The sequence below is a fragment of the Melopsittacus undulatus genome, chromosome 3 (genome assembly GCF_012275295.1).
Source record: "Melopsittacus undulatus isolate bMelUnd1 chromosome 3, bMelUnd1.mat.Z, whole genome shotgun sequence".
Classification (NCBI taxonomy): Eukaryota; Metazoa; Chordata; class Aves; order Psittaciformes; family Psittaculidae; genus Melopsittacus; species Melopsittacus undulatus.
This window is the reverse complement of record NC_047529.1, coordinates 72,482,202-72,507,245: the sequence shown is the minus strand read 5'-3', so window position 1 is coordinate 72,507,245 and position 25,044 is coordinate 72,482,202. Positions and strand designations below refer to the sequence as shown.

Genomic DNA, 25,044 nt, shown 5'->3' with positions numbered 1-25,044 from the left:
GCATTGCTTTATAACTTCTGAGGATATTTACCATAAAATATTCTGTGCCTCATCCATCTCTTACTGTAACAGCTTTCAGTATGCACTTGCTGCCTGTCAGCTATTGCCCCAAACAAATACAGCGTGGTGCCAAAATATTACTGTGTTAGTTATGCACTGTCCAAAAATGTGTGCAGTAGTGACATTTATGTATGTTTCTTTTTAATAGGATGTGCAGCACTATGTTTTTTTTGCTGCTTATATGGTATGTACAACAGAAAAGAATTAGACAGATAGGCTTTTATATTATTTGTTCATATACATCTATTTACTTATTGGAAAAACACATATCTGTGTTCTGACACACAGAATCTTCATTTATCTGTAGGTCACCGAGTGAGCCAAGCCCAGTGCACTTGCCATCTACAAAATTAGCAGTTAAATGCCTAGAAATCTCACTTCAGTTTGCACTAAAAAAATGAAGCCTATACCACTCCCTAGACAGAAAACAGTAAATAAACAAAACCGTAAAAACAATGGGAAATCCAAAATCCAAATCACTGCTTTTCCTTACACAGAGACCACGATCACCCATAGGGACTTCCTTCAGATTACAGAAAAGCAGTAAAAAGAAAGAATGCCAGAGGTCTCCAGGGCACCTCACATCCATGGGATCAGACACACATGCTGTGGGAGGCATTGCTTTTAAGTTCAGCAGTTACAGGAGATGGGTTATGAGGACTGCCCTGCTCCTTGTATGATCAAAGTCTGAGCATTCACAGTATGTTCCTTCCCATGGATCTCTCCCTAGACAGCCCACGGACAGCACCAGCACTTCCCAGAAGCCAGCAGGATTCATCTAGAGGGGTAAAAGTGAAAGCCCTACCGCCAGAGAAAAGATCTGACAAGTTTTTGGTTTCTTTAACCAGGAAGAGGAAAGAGCATACGATGAGAATTGTTAAGTATCGTGTATGTGTACAAGATAAAAAGGTAATTATTAGTCACACTTAATTGGGAATATATATTCACATCCACTTCACGACCGAAAAGAAGTGATTTATTTTCTCTCAGTCTTTATAAGGGCATCAACAGTAATATTTCCAACTAGCCTAAACCAGATGGGTTTTTTTTTTCAAATTTTTCGTTGCAAGCCAGGACTAAATTAGAGCTCCACTCAAACCAGTATGTTATTGCCTTTGTCAGATCCCAAGACCTCCCCTTCATATTAGCACCTCTTTTCTCCTGACTCCCAGCCCTTTGCAGCTGGGCTTCTTCCTCCCTCCCTGCCAGCTACCTCCTTTCTCCTTCTTCAGGCACTCAGGCAAGTTACAAGCAGTCACAAACAGGAGACGTAAAACTTTGCCTTAGCAACTGCTTCTTAATGAAAAGCATAATGACTAGAAGCTTAAAAGTGTCATCACTAAACAAACTGTGGGACCTTCAGTCTGTTTTGATGAAGACAGTGAATAAATTTTGTTTCAAATGTTACATGGAGCAGTTTGTGAAGTACACAAGGACACACTGACAGCTCCCTGAACACTGCAGTTAACACAGCATCCACCCTGAATGTGACAGGGCCCAAGTCTAAGTGTTCTCTGGTTTTTCTTTCATTTACTGTTTACACACTGGCTAATGGCTCTGCATCAGCATAAAAAGCCTATCAGGTGAAAACAACCCCAAACAACAGGATCCCAATTTTTTTTCCCCCTTTTAGATTTGCCCTCCTTTATTTACAACAGTGGCAAAATAACTTCAATCAAAATGAGGTTAAGATTATTTTTAACAGATGTTCACTGCTGGCCTGACCCAAAATCCATTGACGTCAATGAGAAGACTCCATGGGGCTTTGGATTGGGTTCTAATTGTTGGAAAAATTAATGTTATTGTAAACCACTGGTCAGTGCTGTCACATGCTCCCCTTCTGTGCCAATTCTATATGACCGGATAACAGACTTACATAAATCTGTTCCAACTGTTGGCTTAGAGGCTAAGGAACGCAGAGATTTATCTTTTTAATTCTGATGCACCCCATGTTCCCCCAGCAAACCCCATGGCACCACTTCATTTACTTGACAGACTCAGCATTATGGACAGTATTCGTACAACCAAAACATTTTACAGTCAAACATTGAGTGGGAATAATAGAATTATTAATGCTGACTATGTGAAGACAGCTGAACTACAGATATTTATGAGATGAGATACTTTGGTTCATATACTTTCAATAGAGTTATTTTACTTTATTTTTAATATAGAGCTGAAGGAAGGGTTGCACTTACTGTTAAAAAGACGGAAGTCTATAAACGGGTAGGAGCCACGGCGCTCGGAGAGAACCCCTGTCTGACCTCTCACCCGTGCATCTCCTGCAAAACACAAAATCCCCAGAGACATTAGAAGGGGCAGCTGCCTTTCTCTGCTGTTTAGATCTAGATCTATTTTCTATTCAAAGTTATGACGTTATGCTCCTCCAGTGGGAAAACTAAGGTCCAAAAAATCATCTCCATGACATCCCTGGGTAATTGGGTAAAGCAGTATAGCTGATCCTCTTACCAGAACAAAAGCACAACACCCCTCCCCACTTTTATCTTATTTCACAGCTTCTTGCCCAGTAAGTAGACATGCAGGAGTAGCACAGAGGTCTGGTTATACACCTAGACAAGATCAGTTGGATTCTGACTGTCATGGCATTACTCACAAAAGTCTCACTGCACAACTGACTTCCAAAGCTGTGGGGCTGATCTCAAAATCATGAGTTGATGAGAAAATTCAAAACCAAAATATGAATATTTTTAAGGTGGTGTTTTCTTTGTGCTTGTTTGACTGTTTATATTTGTTTTACTTTCTCCTCTTTGAGCACTCTGGAAAACATCAGCCGTCTCAAACACCAAGGCTTCTTTATGTAAGTGAAACCTGATGTTTTCAGATAAGCACTACTCCAGTCCTTTAGGATTTATATTTAAATATGATAAAAAGACAACATAATACTAAGACTATCACCACGTAATTCACATTGATTATTCCCCGAATTAACATGTAATATTGATGAAGTAGGCAAAACTGGTTTCAGAAGAAAAATGCTGCTCAGGATAGTAAGAGTTAAAAAATCTCTCTCCAAGTAGACAGGAAGTAGTGGGAAGCAGATGTAATTTTTATATTTTCATAACCTTAAATATCTTGTACTATAATGTAATAATTTTTTTACAGGCAAATAACAAAACCAAAATACTAAAATTTCTAAAATAAGATTCTGTAGGTTCAGATTAGAGTACTCTAGTTCTTCACAATACCAGTTACTCCTTTACAGAAACATGGGCCATAGTGTTGAAAACATACCCACTGCACTTCCTCACACAGCTCACACTGTAAGACTTTCAAAATTTGAAATAAAATTACGAATTATTAGTTAGCTTCAGTTCTGCTTCCTCTGGGACATGAATATAGCATCTGACTAATCTAAACAAAGACAATTTAAGAATTTGGCTCCTAGTGCTAACTCTTGCTGCTTGTGTTTAAAAACAAGAAAACATCTTGCAGTGCAAAAGAACGACCTAGTTAGATGCTGTTCTTTTTTTCTATCTAACATTCACTTAAAATGTGCTTATAATTATGTTTAAGGGAAGAAAGCCAAGTAGAACTATTAAGTTAAATATTCGAGGTGGAGAAAAACTTCCTTGCCCTCTAGGGGTCCTTAGAGGTACGAAAGACACAGAAGCGTGCACTCCAATTAAGAATATTTCAAACACTGTCACTTTTGATTATAAATATCAATTTATTTTCTCTCATCCTTACTTTCGCTTTGTTACTTTGAACATATGTTCCCTCTACTCCCCTCCTGCTTGCTAACTGCTTGCTTTAAGGAGCCAGTCTGAAAGAGCTCAAGTTGCTGTTGACCCCACTTACCCCTCCTGATAGCAGGGGCAGGAGGTGCAAACCTCTGCCTGCTCTTCAGCTGTTGAAGTTCAAAGGTATGGTAATAGCATGGGTCTACCTTCATCAGCAGCTTAAAATCATGTGCAACTTGTGGCAATGGTGGTATATACACCTATTCCCCCGCGCTCCTTCTGCTGAAGGGCAGAAGGGTGGAGCAAATAGCTGGAGAGTTTGTAAAACACTGAAGCAAGATTCATCAGCACCCATGAGTCAGAGCTCATAAGGCAGCACCTGGACTTAAAAGCATTGCTCTCTGCCACAGGTAGACCATCAGATTGGCTGACTCATCAGAAAGAGTAAGAATGGCAAGCATATGGTACGTGTTATAAAAACTAAAAAAAAAATCAGACAGGCTTGAGCCTGTCACTAATACAAGCATCAGCAAATTAAGAACGGGTGTAAATTCAAGAGCATGCTTTGATCAAGGCTTTTGTTTTTCTGCATGCACCAATGAATTAACATGAAAATGCAAGTAATCCCTTGCAAGTAATCCCACTGATCAACATGTCACTTGTGACTAAATCAACAGATCCTTTACAGAAAAGACAGAAATTCAAACTTCCAAAAATCTGACATGCACACACACCCACCCCACCCCTCCCCCCAAGATGTAAAATACTGTAAACCAGGAAAGATTGATTTTCTTTCTGGACACGAATTAACGTATCTATCAGATCAAGAAAAGTACCATAGTACTACAAAACAACAAAATTAGACAAAATTACATATAAAGGTAATGCCCAACTCTGATCTTAATAGCATGGCCCCAAATTTTGAGGAAGAGAAGGCTAAAGATAGGTAGACAACTGCAACAGAGGAAAACAGTATGAGCTTACCAAAAGTAGATCATGCAAGATAAAACTTGATACTTACCTCGAATAAAGTAGCTAATGATTAGACAACAGCAAAAAAAACCAACAGTGTGCATTTCAATCATAAGGGCTTTATGAAACATATAAGGCAAGAAAGAGATAAGCACAAAAACTGAAGTGGGAAAAGACTGTAAGAAGATAACGGGGTACATTGAAAGGAAACCTTTGTTGGTAACAGTTTCTGCATGATCTTTAGAAGACCAACACTGGGAATGGTCTTAACATTTTTGTTGATGATCTTGACACAGAATTAGGAGAGCACTAGTGAGACAAAGCTGGAGATACCAGGTATATGCAGCTACAGCTATTTTAAATAAAGTTCACTGTTGCTGTCCCGTTCTCTGCCTCAACTGCTCTATGGCCAGTGCAGCTATGTGCGGCTATGTGCAGCTTCCACTTTCATTTTACTGGTAGTCTATCTTCCTCTCCTGGTACTGCTGATGTCTCCTACAGAACTAAAGACTAGCCAACTCGGATAGGTATGTACATTATTCAGGTAAAGTAATTCCAGAGGGAAAGTAAGGGAGGTATCGATGCTATTAGTCAAAGCACTTGGTGTAAGTTCAGCTGAAATACTGCCTCTGAGAAAGCTGAATTTCTCCTGGAAAAAATGAAGAGAAGGACCTCTAGGAAGATGATCAGGGCACTAAAGAGCCACTTCATAAAAGGAAAATCAACCTGGAGTAATGCTCACCATTGATAAGGAGGAGAATGGGAAAAGAACCATTTAGGTGATGAGAAGAATATGATTCCAAAGGAGGACATAAAAACAGTTCAAGCAGCTGATGGTGTGGGCTTTATACACACAGAAAAAATGGACTAAAATAGTTAAGGACAATGCATGACGACTGGTAAACTTGCTACCAGCTCTATGTTCTTCAAACTAAGAAAATGTGAATGAGTTTTACTAAACCAGCAAAACCAAGGAACTTGATGTCATAGAAAATTACTGATGATTCTGACTGGCTATTTGTGTTATTTCACATTTTTTACAGATAATAACATTTTTTGCTGTCTCTAGCACTATGAGAAACTATATACACAATAAATCTGCATCCCTACTGCCTTAGTAAAAGCCTCTAAAATCCTTATATTCAAGGATTATTAATTTTACCCTCAGGGAAGGCAAGTTTCTGATGAGTCAAAGATGTTATCAAGTAGCTCTACCTCATGAATCTGTTATTTCAAAATCCTTCACCAGGTGCCACCTAGTCTCTTTCTACATCTTTAGAAAAAGATTAGTTAGGAAGTAGTGGTGGGATAAATCAACCACACCTGCCCTCCATGCTTTCTTGGCTTTTACTTGGAGAACATTTATATTCTTCCCTATTACTTCTAATTACCTCTAAGTACACTCAACAGAGTATAAATCTAGGGATCGCACCAGATGCACACCATACCGCATGACTTTTAATTTCTGAAAGGCAAGGGCTGTTTATGGCAACACACCAGACTTTTGGTTTGACAGAGGACTTTGAGGGCAACCTTGATCAGGCCACCAGACCTTTACATCTCCTTGCTCTCCACCTTAAAATTAAGCTGAACAATTGTTCTGACAATTTAGGCAATTAGCAGTTTTAGATAATAATCCTTTTTGGAGTGAAAGGAAGGATTCTGTGGAAACCGGGCAGGAAATTTTGACAGCTCATTGTGTTCCTAAGTGAAACAAGCAGGGTGAAGGGAAATGGCAAGGGTAGGTTCTCCTTTGCTTCTCTGGGCTGAAGATGCAAGGCTGGAACATTTTGCAGCCACAAGCACGAAGGGCTGCACCCCTGCCAGAGCCTACTTGCCATGAGAGCTTCCAGCAGTGACACATCCCAGGGGCCGCTAAGCTCTTGATTTTATTTTGTCCTTGTTAAAACAGACAAAAAACCCAAACCCAACAAACCAAAGCAACCTACATTAGGTAATAGGAGCCTGTGGGGCACATGCTGTGACTGACATGCATGACAACCTATACACAGGAAAAACAAGATACAGGGCAAGAACCATGGTACTACTGTGGCCATAGCCTCAGCATGATTTCAAGATGGGAGGAAGGGTTAAAAAAAAAAGGCAGCTCTTAGCTGCCTGTTGTGTCTTGAAGCAAGAGCCATCTGTACCGAGGAAAACAACTTCTCCAAGACTTGTGGGATTCAATTTCACTGAGCAAGCACAACAAATTAGAAGAGAAAACAGGGCCATAGCTGTGACAAAACAACAGAGCAGCTTCATGCAGCAGAAGTCAGGACCAGCCACCAAATTATTAATTTTATTTATTACACAGCTCCATGTGATAAGCCAGTAATACCACTGCAAATTCACAAGAGGCTACAAGTTATTTATTCCTCTCAAGCTTTACAATTTTCATCCAAATAATTCTTAAGCTGGTTTAGGACACATACTGCAGTGGTCCCTGGCTCCTTCACTACTTCAGTTATGAAGAGGCTTGGAATTTCTGAGATGAAGGAAGATGAGTTGCTAATGTTTTAAACATTCTGGTTTTGGTGGAAAGCTTTCCAAAAGAGGGAAGCGTTGCTGTGTAAAAGTTACCAAACTCAGATGAAAAGTTAGGTTAAAACCAAGTAGCACAATTATTGGAATTATTTTTAAAATGTTTGTTCATGGTGATTTGTGCTTGTTTGGATTATTTTCATTATGTTGTATTAGTGTTATAAAAGTTAACTGTAAATTCTTGTCTGCAAGAAAGCATTTTATGCAGATTTTCTCATGCGCATAAGATCTTCAGTGAATACTTCCTCTGAACAGATGTGGAGAGGCTGATGTTAAGAGGTTACAGAGACAGGATGACTCTCCTTTCCAGCAGGAGAAAATGAGGCAGTCACCTCACTTCGTCTATTTGTAAGCACTAAATTTTCAAGCATGTAAATATTCTCAAACAAGGTCTTCTGTGCTGTATGATGCATGGTTCTATTATTTCTGAGAACAGTCCTAAGGAGCTAGTGAGTAGTGATTTCATTCAATGTGTTTTGTAGTTTCATTCCACAATGCTCTGCAAAGGAAGGTAACTGTTGGTACTCCCTTTTTACAAAAAGGGGATAAAACGATGGTGTACAAACCATTATTTGTTTTTGAGGGGAGTTTTACACAGAAAATAATTTAATTTCCCCTGCAATGGTCCTACCCCATGAATGAATTATTTTTTTTTTACCAAGCAATTACTTGAATTTCAGCTCTGAAAATTCCATCTCCAGATCAGAAGCTGTTGCATTTCAGTCATCCTTTGCTTTCTTACAAAACTGTATTTTGGAGTGAATGGTGGTTCTTATGCACAACATAAGCTTGCAGCACTGCCTGACTGTACCCACCAACTGTAATTTAATTCCCACTCTCCTTTACCAACCTAAATCTGCATAACTGCTGCATATTAATTTCTCAAACAGTATTATCACCACTGCTTCTGCCAATCAGTAAAATGCAAGAAAGAGAAGCTGAAAATCTGTTCATGAAACACTCTCAATGCTAAAAGTCTCCTGGTAAGTTTGCTTTTGCACTGATGCACAGCCTATCTGGACATACAGAGGAAGACCCTAGGATCCACAGGCATGCCTTTGACAGCTGGTCCATTCTGACAAATGATCACCTAGAGTAAAGTTAAATGAATAATTTACAGACCCTTTTGAAATCCATCCTTAAACCATAGCAGATCACATCAATAACTCTGGTGCAAAGATTCTGAACTGAAATATCTTGAGGCAAAGCTATTTCAACATGCAGACTTTGGAAGAAGTGCTTTGCAGACAACTGAAATCCAGGAGGATGAGAAAACTGCAATAGACAAACAGGTAACAGCAGTCATCAGAAATTCAGATACTGAGGCACTACGTGCACTGCCTCTTTGAAGACTTATTTGTTCCTGAATGAGCAAATGCAGAGCCTTCAAAACTAAGTAACTACCTCGGACTGAAAAAATGGTGAGAGTCGATTTGAAGAGATCATCCTGCATGTGCTAAAGAAGGTAGCTTTCCAAAACGTCAATGCATTATATTGTACTGAAAATGCCTTCAGTTGTTTCTGAGTTTGATAATGCCTTAAGGTCATATGTATTTCATGTACTTATATGTGTAAGTCAGTAGAGAGGAGTGATGTGCCTCCACCCAGTGACTAACTCTTAAAGGGACTGAATTGTCTTTCAGAGTTGCATGTTTTTGACTTTGACTGCAGATGGAGTCTAGGACACTTCTGTTCCTACGTTAGCTGCCATCATTATGAGCACAGCCTACCCAGGGGAAAAATCTAAGACCTTGCAAGTGAGGATAGCATTCAGACAGCTGAGACCGCATCAGACCACTTCTTTGGGCAATTTCTTCCAGTGCCCCACCACTCTCACAGTAAAGAACTTCTTCCTTATACCTAACCTGAACTTCACCTGTTTAAGTTTAAACCCATTATCCCTTGTACACTACAGTCCCTGATGAAGAGACAGTATTCTTGTAGGCCTCCTTCAGATATTGAAAGGTTGCTATCTTGAGTGTCTCACTGCTGCTATGATCATGAATGGCAGCACGTTTGCTGACTTCAGGCTTATCTTACTGCTGCTGCCCAGCAGGGCTCAGGGTAGTAAAAGAGGTCCTAGGGCACTTTGCTGGATCAGGAAATCAGACTTGCAGTGGACAGGATCCTCTTAGTAAACTGGATATTATCATTTCTAGTGCTAGTGCAAAGAACAACCTGCCTGTATTTTGAAGTGTTTATACTGCATTATTGTTTGGGCTTTAGGCTTTTCTATCTCCAAATCTGATCACTGACTTTCCAGGGAAAGCAGATATGAATATATATATAGGGCACTTGATAATTCTTGTCTTCCTAACTGGTTACATAGCTTGCAAATTACTTTGCATTAGAGGATGGGAGCTATGTTAGCAGAATAAGGTTCTTGCATTGCTATCATTGCTGTTGTTCTACAGGCCTACTGGAAAGTGGCAAAACTTAGTGGTTTTCATATGTATGAAACTGAATCTGAAACAACACTTTAAAAACTAAAGGATGCATCCTGAAGCGTTAAGAGCTGTAATAAAAGCAATAACAGCTACAGCATGTTCTTAGCAACAGGTAATAGGTTGCATTACCATGGCAACTTTGAAGATAATATCTTACTGTCATGCTACCCACATCCCTCTCCCAAAGAAATTGTAGCATAAATAAACCCCATATTATTAGTTATTTAAATAGTACTTTTTGGATTCTTCTGCTAGACCCCAAACTATTAAACACATATTTAATAACAAATTTCTAAGACTTGTATGCTTCCAATTCTATATACAAAGGTTTCCAAAATAGTTTTAATAAAATGAATTTCATTTTGTGTAAAAGTACAACAAAACTGTGATTTATCTAAGACAAAGCCCAAAAAGAGGTATAGAGTTCAGATCTCTATGCACAATATGTTAGGCCAACCTACTCCTATTGCCAGAGCGCAAGAGATATGGATTTTCTCCTCTCATAATTACACCAAGACCCTAAATTATCTGACCTATAAATTACAACTTCTTAACTCTAATAACATTCTAGATACAGCTACTCTTTCAGAGACCTGTTTGCATCTGCCCATGTATTGCAACTTCTCAAATATCTACATCTTATTCTATTACATAGATTTCTGATTTATGCATTATCAAACCTTAAATACTTCTACTGTGAGAACACAACTGGACTTGAATTCACTGGTGAGGGTTTTGCAGTTGAAGAATAGATTCTTCTTCTGCAGGAAGTTGAGGTACTTGCCAAGAACTTATTCAACCAAGTCTTCTTTACTGTCTACATTCTGATTTCTCACTTTCCTACAGTATTTGTTAAGTAATATTTTTATTTAACTTTTACTTTTTTATTATTCTATTTCCTCAAGAACAATAGTTTGCAAGTGTATGCATTTTACAGGTTGCACTGACAAGTTACCTGAGCTACAAGGTATCATTCTCATTTTCTGCTAAGGCAGTCTTATGTAGACAAGCAGAAAGTGGTTGATAATACAATTCATGAGTAACTAATATAGCCACTGATTCAAATTTGATGTATTATAAATACTTAATTTTTGTAAAATAACAACTGCTCTAATGACATAAATATTAATAATGCTGACAATTCCAAAGTGACATAGAATAACAGGAGCTTATTTTGGGGAAATGTTCAATAATTTAACATTTTTTCTTTCTGGAGAGAAAGAGAGAGCATTTTTGTATTTAAAATGCAAGACGGCAATCACAAGCCCTGAGCTCATTTCCTGGTTTCTTATGGAAAAAAATTGTTTCCTTTCCATGTCTCAGTTTTCCACTTCTGTGTTTTGTTTATTCTGTGTAAACAGAGAGTTCTCTAATGCAGGGCCTCAGCAGTTAAACAGCATTTTCTACCTGCAGTCCTGGTCATGGTTTCTACATTGTCACAATGCAAACATTAATTATCTCTTCTTTTCAAACCAGCAACAGTTTTTAAGTTAGACAACATTCAAAGAAAATGAATGCAGAGGGTCTTACTCATGCATTCAAACCAAAATTTGCTTTAAGCTCTTAACAGGACATTTAAGAAATTTCCCTCTATTTCCATTGCTTTTCTCATGAGATTTCTACACCTTCCCTTTGCAAGGGAACTACAAAAGATACATGTTCAAAACTGTAAGCAGCAATATAGCAACTGCCATTAGAGCAACACATCGCCCACTTCTGAAATGTTTAACATCAGCCAAACCCTAAAGTCTGTCAATAGTTTATAGAGAATGGCAACTCTGCCAGTGGAGGAGCCGAGTAGGAAAAGTGCAAGACTGTTGGTATTTGCTCCCTTCTAATTTTGTGCTAGAACTGTGTGGCTGCCATTCACCTCACACGAGGAGATTAATTCTCTGCTGATTCAGTCTGTCTCTCAGTATCTAGCACTTCTGTCTAGAGATCATAGGGTGCTCGCAAAACCTTTTAACATACATCAGTATAGAGTCAACTTTAGAGCTAAGTGAGACATGATAAAGTAAATGAGTCTTAATCTTGCGTGCATTAACCACTGAACAATCCTTCCTCATCAGTTTCTGTACACTCTTCACCTCCTCTTTTCCAACTCCCCTCCCCACTGTATATATATATATGTATAATCATAGAATAGTTAGGATTGGAAAGGACCTTAAGATCATCTAGTTCCAACCCCTGCCATGGGCATGGACACCTCACGCTAAACCATATCACCCAAGGCTTCATCCAACCTGGCTTTGAACGCTGCCAGGGATGGCACATTCACAACCTCCCTGGTCAACATATATATATATGTTCAACATATATGTATATATTCCTAACTCTGGTGTGACCCTTCTTCTTCCTCCATTTTTCTTTAGCTCACTAGTAATTCAGCTACCCTTGTACTCTGCTTTCTCCTAAGACTGGAGTACTGAGTGGATGTGTAACAGGTAACTCCACAGTGTTGGCCACTTACTCCTCCCAGTGGGGCTACCCCAGGGGTCTTCATGGCTGGGAGTAAGCAATGAAAGGGGGAAGGAGAAGGAAGTGCTGAGTTTTGCCTCAGCAGGCACAAGAAAGTGTCTGTAGTATCTGTCAGGAGAATACTTCCCAGCTGAAGCTTTGCTCTGATGAAGAGCTTTATCTATGTAGGAGACTGAAGGCAGAGATGTTTGAGAATAATGATCTGACTTTTGCTTGTACATCGCATATTGCAATAAATTCCTTATTGTATTCAAAAGCAGTGTGGGTGGCAAATAGCTGGAAACCTTCTTTCTTATTGGTTTTAATTTAGTTTCTCTATGGAACTTTCAAATATTTCCATAAAATAGTGAATTTTTGAACAATAAGGCAAGAGAACTTTGTCCAAAATAAGCACAGGTAACCTTAGCACTATTTGCTTATTCAAGATAAGTAGTTCCTGAACTAGCCTACGTCTGATCATGTACACTTCTTAATTCTTCATTTAGAAAGTGATGAAATTTCATTCATATATTATATGACTATCTCATTCATGTATTTTCATTTTTTCAATAGAAAATACTATTTTGATAAAAACCGCTTTTTCTTCTAAGAATGTTTTTATGTTTAGACAAAATTAAAAATACTGTATATACGTAATAGAAATATTTGGATAGGAACATTTTTCATTTTGATGCTAGACATAGGAATAAAGGTGTATAAAGTGGAAGCTGAGCTTGATTGTTCTACCATTTGGAAAATATTTTTCTCTTTGTGTTTTTTTACACTATATTTTTCAAACAATACACTGGGTCTTAGGAAAAAAAAAAAAAAGAAAAGATAAAGCATCAAATCCAGATCCCCAGTCTGGCTTGGCTTTAGCAAATATACTATCTCTTGCACTTAAACAGATCAGTGATCTGGACCATCCTTGCTGTGTACTGTGCATTTAAAATCTAAAACTTTAGAAAAAGGTGGCATAAGAGAAAGTTCTGGATCACTCTCATGTTACTCAAACACCAGCCTCCTCTGTGCCCAGTTCACTGTCATGGCTCAGCTTCCTTAAATATTTACTGTCTGAAGTACAATGAAATAGCAGTTCACCTTCTTCATTCATGGCACATTCTTAAGACAAGTAAGCATGAGATGGCTCCATGAAAAAAAAATAGCTATGTATTCCTGCAGTTACAAAACAGTTGATAAACACATTTATCAGTTGCTTGTCATTGGCAAAGACTGGCATTTCTCCAGAACCTGGTTTTACGCTTCCCCTCAGCTGAGATGCCTGAGCCCTAACCAGAATGCTGAGCAGCAGCAGCAGGAGGAGCAGCTGGCACTCAAGCTTCTTCCCCAGAAGATGTGTGGGCAACCATGGCTTCACTAAGCCCATCAAATGTGTAAGCTGCTGCCAGGTAGCCTTTGCTTGATTTGTTCTGGTGAATGTGGGGTTCTACCCAAGCTCCTTATTCCAGAAACTGCAAAACCTTAATAACTGAAATGGAGAGCACCTAGCAACATATGCAGAGATCGTTAAACGTAGCTCACTGTAACCAGAGCGCCTTTCAATGATACTTGACATCACCATCTTCTTTCCTCATCCCATAATTATGTACACTTAAGTCTTGATTTCCCTTTGACACTGAAGTTACAAATAGCAGTGTCACAAAAGGCACCTGCACCAAACACTACCCTTTGGGAGCAAAGGCCAGGCATACCTGAAGGAAGGAAAACCCTGTCTTGCCCTGTAAACAAAAATGGATGATGTCTGACCTGTCATTGAAGAGAATGGATAGAGAAAGGAGGGAAAGAGTTCTTCTCCTTCCTCCTACTTTATACATCCTTCCACAAGAAGTAGGAAAAAACATCAATATGTGTTTGTTTAAATCTTCCAAAACCACCATGAATGCACAGAAACATGAATCAACATTGTAGTAATCATACTACTAATTAATCTGCTAACTGACTTAACCCAGAAGTCTCCACTTATGAACCACTACTCTGGAGCTACACCTACAAGCCAGGTCTGTAATTTGGACCCACCACCAACATAAACCTTGCCAAAGCTGTATCTATTTTGTCAGTGTCAACAACACTGCTGGGGAGCATGTGCAGGAACCTCATGCACAAGGCAGCCAGAGAGGCAGCTTCCCAGGGATGCTGCCAGTCCACAGCATGCTGGCATTGTACCCACTGTACCCCTTCCAGAGGCCAAGACACCCTATCAGAACTTCTTATTCAATGTCTTCCAATTACTTCATCATTCAAAAAGTGTCACTAGTAAACACATTTAATTGTGCTATCTACATTGTATCTGAAGATAACTAAAAGACCTGTGCATTTTATCCTGTTTTTTTTCGTTAATATAGAAAAACAACAAACCAGCATCAAAAACAGTATGACTATTTCAAACTATTTTACAAGAGAAGTGCCTTGTCCTCTCACTGAAAGTGCATGCTGCAATGCTGCCTTTCTTCACAACCAGGGCTGGAAACAGAACCTGTTGTTTTTGTTTCCTGTGTTTTAACATGTTCTTAGGGAATTCAAATAATTGCTAAAGTATTTCAGAAAGAGGAAGAAACTGCAGTTTAAAACTTCTAATACAACAAACAAACAGACTTTTTTGGGTGGAGGCAATATAATACTGTTGATGCTTTTATAAATCCCAAAGGAACAATAAACTCTACAAATAATAATTTAATTTTGGTTTGTCTCAAAATTTACCTTTAAATTACAGCTTAACAACCCAAGAGTTCTGTCCTAAATATTCACTGAACAAATCCTTTTCTGAGCAATCCAACCCCTCAGGCTCCCCCTCAAACAGTGCTTTAAAGGAGAAAGAGCAAGACAGTGCTTCAGTATTTGATCTTCACAACCCCCTGTAAATTCCAGTAGAGAGTAACTCTGGCAGAGACTTTTTGGCATGTGCATGTGAAGGCATATAAAAAGTATTTCTCAACTCATCATACTCTTGTACAATTCATCCTAAGCAGGGATTTTCTTTTATTTTCTTTTTCTTTTTCTTTTTCTTTTTTTTTTTTTGGTGTGTTTGTTCTGGGAATTCCAAGACATAACACAGAAACAGCAGTTAAGATTGCTGCCTTTTTCTTCAAAACAGATTAGCTTGAATAAACACTGAGTATATCTTAAAGTAACTTCCAGAATAAACTTGTGTTTTTCCTAGGTTCTACCTTAACAGTATATTCAGTAGCTGGTTACCAAAGACAAATCAAGAACTCCATGAAAAATAACCTTAACTATTTAGACTTTACTTACAAATATTACCTAAACCAAAGGTTCTGCAAGTTAGCTTTTGAATTTATTACAGAAAAACAATTCAGAAACTCTGCTAGAAAACTCTCAAGAGCCTTCTACCCCCAAATGTCTGGCAGGGTCTCAGTGAACCAGTGAAACACTTACCTAAACACCTGAAAATTTTGAAAAAAATAAATTTTTATTTGGTTCTACACTGAAGAGAAAGTCCATGAAGATTTGTAAGCATCAGCTCATCATTATCACCTTACTGAAAACCATCGTAAAATACTGTCTGCGGCTGCGAAACTGACTAATGTTTTGGACCAGGCTTTAATACCAGACGATATTACTGGGGAAAATGCTGTATACTCTATTAGTTCCCACACAAGTGTAGCATAATCTAAACTGTAGTCATGGATATTCAAACACAGATCCTAGATCAACTACATGGAGAAAAACATGGATTAAAATTCTAACAGCAAACAGAAGCTTGCTTGACATCCTAACAAAGGATGTATTTTCCAGTTTACCTTAAAGTAAGCTTCCTGCTTTATTCCTCCCCAAAACCTAACGACAGAGTAATTATCTCTCCAGAATGCAACAGGATCCATTGCAGCAAGAAGGGATTATTACAGAGAAAAATAAATCACTACATCCAGCATAATTCTATCTATGGCAAGTATACTGCAACTGTGAGCTCATACTTCATGTGTGTCATTTCAGCATGAGATGCTCCTATTCTCTCCATTTTTATGAAATAAAATGAAGAACAGTTTTTCCTAGATCTCAGGTATCAGACACTGGTGCATTGAGTCCTTGTGTTAGCTCATACAGTTGCTCTGAGATCTACTGTCCCATCTCCAGGTGTCTTAGCAGCCTTGGATGCAGATGGCTGCTGGGCAGGGAGATCTCATGTGCACAAGGGGTGGTGGAAGTGCTTACAAGCCATTACTTCCCACAACACAGCTGAAGAGCCTGTCCTGCTTTTTCACCTAAAAAGACAAATCTCATTTTCCTGAACTGATGTTCCATTCATATATGAAAGGGGGAAATAATTTCAACTCTGTGGAAACAGGAAGGAGGTTAATATTGGATTTCTAAAATGGAATATATGCAACGGTTAGTAAAATGTAAGCCTTGTATCCACTCTCAGCACAATGAGACATGCGAAGGAAAAATACTGTGTTATACACTTATACCTATTGGGATTCAGCAGATTCTGGATACAGAATATTTGTTCTTCAGATATGGATATCATCCCCCCCACCCCCCCTTTTTTTGTAGGACTAGTCTGATGAGATACATGATGGAGAAACTGAACTGTATTTTAGAAAATCACAGATTTTGGTAGGGTAGAAAATCATTGCTTTGAGCAGTACTTAGTCTAGCTGTTGTAAAATGTATGATAATAGAAAATAAGCTTCTTAAAGCATAGGTAGGTACATCAGACTAGTGCAGAGGCTGTTACTTGAGTTTTTTCCATAAGTACTGGAATAAGGTACTGGAAAAGAAGCAACTTTGCCAATAATCTCTGTACCACTACTTACCATCATCAGAAAATGTGCATGTCATAAAGAGAAACAGTAGCCGTAGAGTACAAATGTTTTCTTTACACTACATTTAGGAGAGTGTTGAGAGAGTGGGGGGAGGTCAAAGACAACTATTCTACAGCTTTCTGCACTGTTTAGTTCAAACCTGATTTTTTTTCTTTGAGATTTTATGTGCTAATTCTTACTGTATTTTCTGTTGAACTCAAACAGATTTCAGCTCTCATGAAATGTTACTTAATCAATAGCAGAGCACGTAGTGTTATGAGAACTTTCCTATTAATATTAACATTACATGTAGTAAAAATAAACGTACTGAAAACCCCTTCCTACACTACAGCATACCTTCAAATATCTTCAGATGATATCACATCCTATTTCCTTGCAGGGCAATATTGTCTCTGACCAAAACAGGCTTACACATTTGATAGATTCTGAGAAGAAATTCTTTAACAATCTTAATTCTCTAATCTTAACAACAGCAATAAATAGGACAGGTGCAAAATATATTCATTTTACTGAAAGCTATTCTGCACATCTGAGAAAGCGTCATCTCTACCCATTCTTCAGAGGCTTTTATTATTTAAGCAGTACAATAAACTTTCAATAAGACCTTCTGTTTTTCTGTCACATTAATATGAATTCTTACTCTGCTTAAAGAATTTGAGGGTTTTTTCCCCTCCCAGTGTATGTTTTTGCAAAATAGCAGGCACTTAACATTTCAGATTTATCATAATTAATTTTATACCCAAGGACTGCCAATGACATGTTTGCTATTCTATTGCTTTTAAGAGGAAAAGTGAGTTTATATAAACAGCCCTACATCATCTGCCTGGAAAGCTATCTGCTCCATCTGTGAGCAGTCCTTTAGTTTGGAAGTTCCTGCCTAATTGCTGCACACAGATGTTCTCCTGCTGTAGCTGTAGACACCACATAGGCTCCTGCCATGTTAACCAGCTTAAAGATGTTCCTTTCCCTAATTCAAAAGTCTAAAAACCCTCATACATAGCAGAAACGCAAGGTCTCATACCTCCAAAGTCACATTTTCCTAAATGCAATGTTTCTTAATATCCCTTCTAGCTGCTAAGTGGCATCTTCTTTGCCAGGAGACCCCCAGACAACTTGCCTGTTATTATTCTCCACTGTACAGCTCATAGTAGAGCTTTTCTATTATTATGTTAATTTATCCCCCTACCATGAATCCATACTGCTCTGGGTATACATACTTAACATGTCATTAGTATATCCACACTAGTGAGAACGAGTCAATTTGCATGAATATACTTTTAATAGTATTACAAATACCTTTGCTCTCTTCCAGGAGTAAGAAGTTTCTACCCTTCAAGCGCACTGGTTAAAGAAGCTTTGCAATGAGTTTTCTAACTTCTCTGCATGCTACTCTGTGAAGCTATCAGTCATCTTGATACTTTACTACTGCTTTTTCCCCCAGTCCAGACTCCTCAGGAAATATTTCCCTCAGTATCACTGGGAGACGGAACTGCACGCAGCAGCAGTCCTTGTGTTCTCAGGCACCTCCTTCAGTCCTCTCTAAAATGCATTTCTTATACTGGCACAACAATCCATCTGTCTGGTTTTGCTTCATATAAAGAAGTGCTTTTAATCCCTTTAACAGTTACTGAAACATTTTTTACTGACTTGTCTTTTCCAGGATAATTTACTTAGCCCCTACTTTTTTATTCTCTTCACTATCTTCAGGACATAAATCCACTCCTCTCATAAATGTAAATCCATCCAATGGCTCTATAAATCTGTTACATACCACCAACTGTAGTAGCAAGTTCATTGGTGAAAACTGCCTTTATTTCTCTGTTTGAAGAGGGACTCATCACTCAGGTATCTTCCAGTATCTTTAATAATGCCTCATCTTCTGTCTTTCCTTTATGATTTCACCCTAAATATACTACAACAAGGAAGGCCCAGTCAGCTCCCAACTTTATTAACCACTCAGTTGTACATGCCATCCACATTATCCTTTCTTTTTTTTTTCTCACTCTTTTCCTGGCATGTGGAAATTCAGCCTAGCCTGGTGACAAAGATGTTTAACCTCCTCATTCAAGCAGTGGCCCCCTTTTCAGATACTTCTGAGAGACCACCATCATACTATACTTGCCAGAAACTGCTTTTCGCTGATGTAGCCTGGGACAACGCCTGAAACACTCTTATGTCCTCCCACACAAGTCAGAAGACTCCAGCTTGAATTCAAGAAGAGGATGTCCACTGAGGCTGTGCAGTCTCCATCCTCAGAGGTTCCTAAGACCTGGCTGGCTAATGCCCTGAGCAACTCAGTCTGAGCTCACAGCTGAGCCTGCTTGGAGAAACGTGTGGTTCTCCGTATTTTAACTCTATGTTGTGCCTCTGGGATTGTCTGAGAGCAGAGGATGGCAGAGTTGCAGGCAGCTCTGTGTGACTCTTTACCACTGCAGCTGTTCCTGCTTCTAGAAAGGAAAAAATGTCTTGCTTTAAACATTTTAACAGGCTCTTCCTTCTCCACTTTGGGTGATTTAAAAATTATTACTTTCTTTCATGCATTTGTATATCCTCCATATTCTCTGAGAGTTCTGGTCCCATCACTCATCCACATTCTCCAGGTCAGTGGCTCTGCTAATCATTCCTTCTACATCACATTCAATCCCACCAAATCTCATTTCTGCTGAAGATTTCAAGAGAGTTCATTTCTGAGATTAACCTATCAAGACAATCTCTGGTAGCAATGTTGATTTAATTTTAATCTTTGCTTTGGCAGGAAGCAGAACAACATCCTGTACATTACAAACCTCTCCTGCTGCAAGACCACATTCCGATCCCTGAATTTCTTTTGGTGAAGCTGCTTTTGAAACTGTTCCCTCCTACTCTGGTTGTCATTCCACGTGCAGGGATAGCACAGGCTGCCTGCAGGTTGAAGACAAGACAAGGCAGGCGCACCACTGGGCACCATCTGACCCAGTGGAGGTCTGAGTTCAGGCAGCCATGTGTGACCTGTCATTGCTCTTCTCCTCAACAAATATTCAACACCCCTCTTCTTCTCCACCACTGTTCATTTGCTTGTTTTCTGATCCTGCCCTGTACACTCCAGGTTCCGACAGTACCAAAAAATGCCTCTTTAATATTGATCCATCTGCGTCAGGAATGGAATAGGCCAGAAGCCCTGCTAGAAATCTCACTTGAAAGTTAACCTCTGTTCAGAGCCATTGAACGGATAGGCTGCCAAATTCCTGAAGAGAATATGGTTGTTATTAAAACCCTATCTTCTCATCTAGAAGACCTTATGTGAAGTTCTGTAATTGCTCGTTTTGGGGACACATTTCACACCACAATTTAGCTTCACATTCTCTAAGCCAATGAACATTTTTATTGGCTCTGTGAGGTGTTAGGCCTGCAACAATGTGCAGGTGGTGGGTGGTGGTGTTCCAAGCTTCAGCCCCTGTTGCTCTCTAATTGTTTGGATTTTATTTATGTCTTGATTTTTTAGTCATTTTCCCACAGCCTGCTCTCATTAAACTGTTGAGGCACATGTAAAATCTTGCTATATAGGATGCATATATCTTGTTTCCCAGATCTCTCTCCCCAAAAGAGCAACTAGTCACCAGCAGGACAAAGTTTTGAGCAGCAATTTCCTTAACCAACACAGCTACTGAAATTCACTACATATGTTCACAAAAATAATTCAAATCTTGTGAGAAAAGTTCCTTCTCCTACTCGCTCATCTCAGTTGCATGACATCAGATCAATACTCTGTAACTGGAGCTATTCAGCTAGGCAGATTTATGCCAGTAATTTATAAGAGTTTGGAAAATATGACATTCTCAGGTTCCACTCGGTTATTTGGCATCTTTCAGACAACATGCCATCATAAGACATTACACCATGCTTTGATCTGTGAAGTTTCCCATGCATTGAGTGATTTTTAGAATGCAACTGCTTTAGAGCACATGATCTTTTTTTTTTCTTAACTCCCACAGTTAAAAATAAATGCTTTAAAACCCTGAAATAGATAATACGTGTGATGTATCCAATATCAAGACCAGTAAAGACAAGCACATTAGTCTCATCATAACCTACAAGTCAAAGACAACTCAAGACAGCAGCTGGAGAGAATGGTACTGAACTAATATGTATTTTACTCGGTTTGGCTAAGCCATTCTGCTCTTCTTGTATCATCCAAAAGTTCCTGTCCCTCAACTGCCTCCAGTGTTTTACTGTTGCAAATATTTGTGTGGTCGCCATGATGAAAACTGCCTCATCTGAAAAGAAACAAAAGCAGTCTGGTACAGATTTGGTTGTCTCAACCTCATTAGCTTCCCAGTTATCATCAGCATTCCCAATTACCAGTATACCAATTATCAGGGCAACAGCACAGCGATGCGAACCAGTGAAATGAACATCACCATGAGAAGCACTTACATGGCAATTCTGCCCAGGAGTAAAACCCAAGTACTCTGTCTTTTGTTTTGGTTTGATTTTTGTTGTCTGGGGTTTTTTTAAACCACAGGATAGATCACACACATTAATTATTCTAATGGCAAACTATCACCACATAGCAATGATCCAGGATTTCTCTAAAGGCTATATTAGCAAAGCAACAAGTGGCAAAGTTTCCCATGAATTAAATCAGACTGGCATAGCATCAGTATACCATTCAGCCAGGTACCTAAACAATGGGAAAAAAAGCAAAGCACAAAGAGAAATTAAATACAAATATGTATTTACACATATTAAAAAAAAAACTAAAACGTATTTAAGTATATAAATATATGTTTAACCACATTTTAAAGATTTTTAAGATGTGATGCCTCCTAGCAGAGAATTGATGAGGTACTCATAATAGTTTCAGTGTAAATTTTTTTATCAAGAGAAACAAAGGTTTAAACACTGCAAATATTTCAGGAACATGCTCCTTTCCCCAAATTTTATTTTACAGTGTGATTCTGAGATGAAAAAAAGATTGAAATCTAGAAAATAAACTGTCCTCTCACTCTCATTTACACTTTTATTCACTTGGAAAACAGATATTTGAGGATAAACTGAAAGAAAACACATATGCCGTGACCCTGTTATGTCTTCAAGAAACACTGAAGAATTTTTATGTGAGTAGTGATTAAGATCATAAAATATGCACTTTTTTCAACTAGTATTGTTAGAGGTTGCTTTCCTTCACAAAGCCTTCTAAAAATGGTGAGATGGATCCTAACCAGTCCTAAATACAGGATGAAGCCAGCCTCTTCCAGTTACTGCAAGCAGGCATGAATGTATTTATGCTCAGTTCATTCTCATGTAGCTGTTAAATATCAAATCTATTTCACAGATGGGAAACTGATGTTGGAAAATGAAACTAACTACTGAGAATCCAAGGTTTTTAAACCGTCAAGTCCAAAGTCCTACATGTCAAACATTGCTCATCCTTTATCTATATATTAATTAAAAGATTTAGTTTTAACTAAGATGTTTCGACCTCCAAGAGACTTCTGCACTTCAGGACAAAGGTGAAGAGCACGACAGTACTTCAGGTTCTCAGTATCCATTATCCCTGCAACAAGTAGATAACTGCTGTGTCCAGGCAATTGCAACAGACGAACAAATGAAAATCATCATGAGCCCCAAATGTGATTTGTTTTAAAGTAAATTAATACTGAAATTGAAAAAGGCCCTGTATTTATACTCAGGTCACTAGTGACCCTACAACGTGACTCTGAGTTTCCATGCCACAAAATGTCACTACAACAAACACAGCAAAGTGCAGGGCTGGACCTGAGTCTGGGGGTTTTTATAAGGCATGGGCAACTCCTGGTTCTGTGCTCCAGTCCACAAATGAGCAGAGTAATTGCCTAGCGCCACTTTCTTTTCCCACTTAGATGCTACAAAAAGTGAGTTTAATTGCAAGTGCAATTGAAGCTTTCCATCTATTAGGTCAATGCACACTGCCCTACAGTTATTTTTCACAATCTGTGAGGCGAGTGGCATTAAACGAAACCCACTCATAACTAAAGGAAGAAGTGCTGATACAGCAAACTGAAAAATCAGATGAAAATTAACAGAACAGCTAGAAGGAAATGGCATTACATCCTTGAAGCAAGAGAGCATTCAAACAGCATCTATTCCACCTTCATAAGCTACGGATAATTATCTTTCACTAGTGTTTTGAATCTCAAATTACCAAAATTCACTAAAACTTCTCAGGCCTCAGTATAAATACCACCGTAGAAATAGGATGTCTTTCTTCTGTTAGGAAGGTATTGGTCCTGAGGAGGGCACATTGCTAAGTAAGAAGTCACTTTGAAAAAGAACTTGCATGTTGGCTGAGGCAAGACAACAGACAACAGTCAGTATATAAAGCACAAAGTTACCAACAACTGTGCAAAACAAAAGTGTACATGCACATTCAAAATATGTGGCAGGCACACAATTGCTGCAGTACAGATGGGTGCTCTAAAAAATGCAAATGCAAACAAAACACCCCACTGCCTAGAACATGATGTTCTTGAGCATGCCATGGCTAGTGTGACATCTTTGAAAATATCTCATTTGTTAGGTATGAAAGATGATCTATAATTACTTCTTCACAGCTCTGCAGTGGGTCCAACATCCTTCCTCCTTTGTGAGAAAAATCTATTACAGCCAGCTCTGAGCCTCCATAATTGTTCTCCATTAGTAAAAATTTACATGATATTACAGCTGTCACTGAATGTCAAGGTAATTTCCCAGTTTTCTTTCTTTGAATCCTTTTAGAAATTCTAGTTTAAAAGAGCACCTACTGTAAACATGTTCTAACAGAGGAGACTGCTGAAGAGAGGGACATGAGACAGTAATTTTGAAATATCCTGTCATTACAGAATTGACATTAATCAGTTCTAGCTATGAAGACTTTACATTTCTTTTTGCACTCAAGAAAACACTGTGAGGAGTGAAAAATTCAATTTTCTTATCTGACAGCGGCACCAGTACTGGGTAGAACATTCTGTCACTCCACTTGGAAAGTCAGTTACGCGATGTTTTTAACTCAGGTGGCTTCAATGCTTCTCAAAAAAAAACAAGTTTATTTTCATAAAAAGGCACTTCTGAGGATTACATGCCAAAACTGTCTTTAAGGTCTGCAGACCTGAAAAAATGCCAGAAAAAGAATAGACCATAAGTTACCTCCAATTCCCAGCTGCAAGCCTGGAGAAGAAGCAGGCACTGGAAATGTATGTAGGCTGCCTCCCACACCAGTCCTGCTGTCGGACAAGTGAGGCATGCTGGTCCATGACATGGTAAGCTGGCAGAGCAGCATGGAGCTATAACATTCTGGCCGTACACATGCCTGTGAGACACCAGACCCAAAAAAGGTGTAGCATAAGCATTCTATCATCAAAGGAACTGTTCTAGATTACATGGGATAGACCTGAACTTGGTGGGTACAAGCACCCAAGCTGTAGGTACAGCTTCTTGGGGGGTGTGACTGATGCAGTTGATTATGGTAGTGTTTGCAAGATTTGTTAAGAGGGTCTTGTCAAACCTTAGAGGCCCAAGTTATGTTCTGCATTTCTTATTGACAAATGTAGTCAAAAGAGAGCACTGGCTTCTAATGAGGAAGACTGATTAAGATTCTGAAAGAAACACACAGGACAGTGCTCTATAATGCCATGTAGATACGGAAACCAAACAGTTTGGAAAACCATAAAAGGCAGGAAGGATGTATTGGCTGACACAATTGGACTGCTGCTTTTAAAATTGTTCTTAAAGCAAATTTATACCTTGGCTGATATTTTTAGTATGGGTGGTTCTTTAATTTACACTTACTAAAGATTATTCAGGAACTACTTCTGAAAGCATAAGTGAACTTAAAAAGGAGTAAGATCCACTGGAAATCTGCCCTGGGGAGATTTGGTTTCATTTTGTACAATCCATCTTTCTTCTGAACACAAGACCCATTGATTATCATTATGGAGGAAATCTGCTTTCCTTTAAAAAGTAATTAAGTTGGTTTGTGTTCACTTCTCCATGTCATAAAACAACCGCTAACATTTACGCTATTGGGGGAACTTCTGAAGGAGATTAGGAGAGAGTTTTGAGGGG

At 38.7% G+C, this 25,044-nt stretch overlaps 1 protein-coding gene across 1 annotated transcript in view; it reads right to left on the bottom strand.

Annotated features, from left to right (window-relative positions):
- PDE7B (phosphodiesterase 7B) overlaps window positions 1-25,044 on the bottom strand; it is a 77,948-nt gene that overhangs the window by 31,984 nt on the left and 20,920 nt on the right. Inside the window, exon 2 of the mRNA XM_013130464.3 lies at window positions 2,259-2,342. Coding sequence (XP_012985918.1) covers window positions 2,259-2,342 — 84 coding nt within the window. The remainder of the gene's footprint in view (window positions 1-2,258; window positions 2,343-25,044) is intronic.